This window comes from Colias eurytheme, chromosome 24 (genome assembly GCF_061535395.1).
Source record: "Colias eurytheme isolate Ceu_HAF_F1 chromosome 24, ilColEury1 Martin Lab GWU primary, whole genome shotgun sequence".
In the NCBI taxonomy this organism is placed as follows: domain Eukaryota; kingdom Metazoa; phylum Arthropoda; class Insecta; order Lepidoptera; family Pieridae; genus Colias; species Colias eurytheme.
The window spans coordinates 4,641,443-4,646,244 of NC_143003.1; the positions used below are offsets into that span (position 1 = coordinate 4,641,443).

The 4,802-nt window shown below is 32.9% G+C and overlaps 1 protein-coding gene across 2 annotated transcripts; it reads right to left on the reverse strand.

The window, feature by feature from the left end:
- Positions 1-363: 363 nt before the first annotated feature.
- Positions 364-4,285, reverse strand: LOC149897954 (uncharacterized). Of its 2 annotated transcripts, none has more exons than XM_090115941.1 (6): positions 4,158-4,285; positions 3,598-3,725; positions 3,262-3,307; positions 2,091-2,214; positions 1,593-1,734; positions 364-1,040 (listed from the first exon to the last, which is right to left on the reverse strand). In XM_090115941.1, the coding sequence occupies exons 1-6, from the start codon at positions 4,283-4,285 to the stop codon at positions 364-366; spliced, it is 1,245 nt and encodes a 414-aa protein (XP_089972067.1). The 2 variants fall into 2 exon arrangements, with proteins under 2 accessions (XP_089972067.1, XP_089972068.1); XM_090115942.1 differs by having other exon boundaries at positions 3,262-3,297; positions 3,594-3,725.
- Between the last annotated feature and the right edge of the window lie 517 nt (positions 4,286-4,802).

Here is a 4,802-nt window from a genome sequence, read left to right on the forward strand (position 1 = left end):
CTGTCTGTCTGTCTATCTGTTACGCTTTCCCGCTTAAACCTCTCAACCGATTTTGATGAAATTTGGCACAGACAATCTTTAGACCCTGAGAAAGAACATAGGCTACCTTTTATTGCGAAATATGTAACACGGGCGAAGCCGGGGCGGACTGCTAGTAGGTTATAAATTTCTTTGTTTGTTCTTCATGGTGTAAGAATATGAATATACCTTCACCATGAAGACCAACCAAAGAAATATATTGTGATTTTATAATAAGGTTTCATATAAAATAAAACAATATAACAATGACTAGAATTATTTATTGCACGTGGGATATGTAACAGATAAAATTATACAATATAATATATATAACTGCAACGTTACTTATAAATTATTTTCAAAATTACTCATACCACTACTCTCACCGTCCAATAAATGACAATCTTCAAATTCGTTTCTTTTGCCATCGATTTTTTCATAATTGTTCTTACATAGAAAGTCGTTTTCACATACAAAATCATTTCTACCGTCTTCCATGATACCTTCATCGAATGGTTCCCTAAACCTTTTTTCGTTTTCGTATTGGTATCGTTCTATTTCAAAATCCGGTGAAATAGTTTGTCCTTCGTTTACTGTTTCTTTTCCTAATATATCTTCAGATTCTATAGAGCCTCTATTAATATTAGGTAATTCATTATAATTCGATCTACTAACAGTTTCATTTTTGACTTCGTACTTGACTTCGGCTATGTCGTTATTGTCACGGTTTTCTAGCAACGGTTTTATATGCATTAAATTAAAGTTTGGCATCATTCTCGCATCCCAGTGGTTCTGTGATGCGTTTTCGGATGTTTCTAAATCTAGATTTACATCTTCGTCTACTTTTTTGAAGCCTCCGAGGTTATATTGGAGAGGAATGGAAAATGTAGGCAGGTCGATCTGAGGATTCTGCCGCGTTGGTAAAGCAGAAATATGTATGGCGGGTGCAGGCTGCTTATTCTTCGTTACATAGTTATTTTGGTGTGATGTCTCAGCCATGTTTATTATTTGGGGTGACGACACTGCAAATAATTGTATTTATTAATATATTGCATTTTTTTATAAAAAAATCGGGTATTTACACAATTATATTACATTAATTTAACACTGATAAATTTTAAGACGGCTTCGCTTTTGTTTAAAACATAATATCAGATAATAATTAAGCAATAATAGGAGCTGATAGGCATAGCCAAAACTCTCGATTGATAGTTAACATATTTTAGGATAATGTCTCACATTGAATTCATCATTCTCTGATAATGATAAATGTAAGATAATGTTATCTTTAGCCTCAAATATGTATTTATTTATATATATTTATTATTTACGTAATAATTATTTATGGATTGGACAATTTTAAAGCAAAATGTACCCAAATGTAATGCACCATCACCATAAAATATATGTAATCCTTATGGTTTTGCGGGTTGTCTGGCAGAAATCGCTTACAGCGATAAGACCGCCCTCTGTACATATTTTAACTTGTATCGCTCTTCTTTTGTAATCCTGTATGTGTGTGCAATAAAAAATTTTTCATTCATTCATTCAAATATATTAGACTTTTATAATACCTGGTATAGTAATAAAATCTCTCATCTCCAGAGCCAGTGAGGACGGTGACCGTTGCTCCGGGGAGCGAGTTGCGCGTGGGTACGGCTCGCAGCCAGCTTTCTGCTGCTTGCGCCATTTCGCTCGACGGTTTTGGAACCAGACCTGCAATATAACAAAATAATATATATAATAATAATGCACCAGTGCATTATTAGTGTTATCTACTCATCTAAACCTATGAATAGTACGGTAACATTTGATCATTTGGTCATCACGACCGTTTTAAAAGTTATAAATTTTGAATTACAATGATATTATTAAATATCATTGTAATTCAAAATATATCAGATGTACAAAGTAGGTACGTATAGTAATTTAAAACGCGTAGGAGTAGTTGAGACGTGGTTTTATAACAGCGTAAATTTGATTACAATTAAAACTATTAGGTAGCAATAATAATTATTACAATTTTTTATATTAGTATTTACGTTCGAATAACAAAGAAAAATTAATCTCACCTGAACTCTAGCCTCTGTTAGGTCTATCCTCATTGCTAATTCTTCTCTAAAAAACACATCTGGATAATGGGTCTTGTGGAATGCCGCCTCTAACTGCTCTAATTGGATATTTGAGAATGTTGTTCTGAAAATTTTAGAGATATATTTAAAATGAGTAAATAAACATTTATAAATGAATACGCTATTTGTAATTTTTCGTGTTGGTTTTGTATGGAATGTAACGGTGAATTTACATCAAACGAGCGAATGCTCATTCTAACCTCACTATGTCAAATTCTTTTGTAGAGCATTTTATCGTTGTTCTTAGTGCGTTTGAAAATGTAATGTTCTAATGGTTAGGGAGCCAGGTGCAAATTTGGTTAACTATTTCCTCTCAAGAGATAATTCGTCAGACGCATGAGAGTATAGTATTATAAAGCCTCGTGAACGTCAGCTGGCGCTCGGTTGGGGGGGTGAGCGGTTGTAGCCTCCCACGCACATAGGAAATAAAATACATTCATTCATTCATTTCCTCCCAGCTAAAAATTTGTCAAATTGTAGCTAACCCAATATCTCAACGAAAAAAAATAGTCAGCTGGTTACAACATGGTGTATTATACGTCAGCTGGTGTCTCGAACATGAAAGTTAAATTTAAAGAAAAATTTATTTTCCGTTATTTCCTCTCAAACAAAAATTTACCTGATGATAGCTTATATGTAACTATGGATAAATATATATGTCAGCTGGCTGTATCTTGGTGGAAAAACCGTCAGCTGATACGGGAGGCTACAACCGCTCTTCCCCCCAACCGAGCTCCAGCTGACGTTCACGAGGCTTCATAATACTATACTTTGATGCATTTTACTAATTACCGCTTGAGAGGAACTTGGTCATAAAATCTGCTGCTGGCTCCCGGACCATAATACTGTACACACTGAATACGAGTTATCATTTACACTTAAACATTACGACATAATGCTCTTGCTCCATGTTCGTTTGATTTAAATGCAATTCACCTTTTAATTTTCAATATAATAATTATAAAAAAGACGCGCTAAATAGGTAACTAGAAAGCGATCTCCTCAATAATTTCAATCAATAAAAAAACATTGGTTGGACTGAAATAGTCGAGCAATTTATGAAATCATAGTCTTTTTTGAAAAACAGACTTGTTCGGATTTATATAATTACCTGTATCTTCGTTGTTTACGTTTAGGAATATCACCGCTTTTGGCACCTAAAACAAAACACAATGATTTTGAAATGAAAACACATAAGTATATTGAAGTGAATAGAATAATTCAGTTAAACGTGAGAATTATTGAGAATAGAATTATTATACCCTTTTTTATGAACTTTTAGTTACAATAATCATTATTCATAATTTCAAAAAATTAAAAAATACTGTTGATAAACTGTGCTTTTACAGAGTTGAACTAATAAATAGTTGTTAAACTTTACCTACTCTAGTAAAAAGGAGAGTTGTTTTTAAACTCTACTTCTTATCAAATTAAACACCAAACTTACTAGAATTAGGGGAGTATTCTTCGTCATCCTCAAACTGGTGGTTTTCCACCTCGTCCGTGGGTTCCTGGCTCGGATAGTTTTCAGGTACGTCAGTTTCAGACCTCTCACATAGGGACGCAGGACCTAGACTGGAATGAAATATGTAATTCATTTTATTTAAGTTGGTAATATAGGTATAATATACCTCGTAGAAGTGGATTGTTAAGTAATAATGTTGCAACAATGAGGAAAAACGTAAAATAATTTCTTTCAGAGCAGACGAAGTTTCGTGGGTCAGATGGTAGACATAAAAAATAGGTTCCAATTATAGAATATAATTGTTATAGCCTACCACTTTCTTTAATATAGGAGCTTCTATAATCTATAGGTATTGACCTAAATAACATTTTGTTTTTGTTTTGAGGTACACTTTCAAAGCGAGAGCGTTTATCGGTTGGAATTTAACGCGGTTCTGAAACCCAACTCAACAATCGATTTTATTCTTTATTTATTTACTATGAGCAACTTTGATGACTTTTTTTTAAATATAAGTATGAAGATAAACATGTGTTTTCTTTTACCTGTTAAATAAATTCGGTATGTTATAACAGAAGCTGGTAGTGGGTGATACGTCATCATTCAAAATGGCCGCCGAGTCGAAGCCGGCCGCGCTGTGGCCGCTCTCACGGCCATCTAATGATTCCTCCATCTATTTATAAAATAAAATATATTAACCTAGGTATTAAATAACTAAACGTATCATTGGTATGATAGATAAAAAAAACAACTCTTATCTACCTCTAGCGAATCCCGACAAATTTTTATTTTATAAAAATATTTACGATATCAAAAGCCCTCATGATCCAAAAAGTTACATGCTTAATAGTTTTAAGTTTCTAATATCCTATCTTCTTTTAAGAAATTTCATATATTCTCATAGACTCATTATGGTTGAAACGAATATCAAACTAATATTAGTTATAAGCGCTATCATCGCTAGTGTGTGATCACACGATTTATTAAAATTGGGAGTAGAGGAAATAATGTTTGTTAATATAGTTAAAAAAGCAAAACTAAAAGTAAAAAATGGTAACTAAAAAAATTAAAGAGTCAATCGATTTTATAAGGTTGAGTAGAATGTCAATATAGAGTGAATGAATGTCCAACAAAATGAAGAACACAGGTACAAAATTCATGGCATCATCAGCCAGCAATTCTTACAATAA

Bases quoted from the DNA above. Each gene is read 5' to 3' on its own strand.
- LOC149897954 (XM_090115941.1), bottom strand. From the start codon at position 4,285: ATGGAGGAATCATTAGATGGCCGTGAGAGCGGCCACAGCGCGGCCGGC. The intron at 2,215-3,261 runs GTAATTATATAA...TAAAATTTTCAG, and splicing joins CGTAAACAACGAAGATACAG to AACAACATTCTCAAATATCC. The intron at 1,041-1,592 runs GTATTATAAAAG...AATTATTTGCAG, and splicing joins AGATTTTATTACTATACCAG to TGTCGTCACCCCAAATAATA.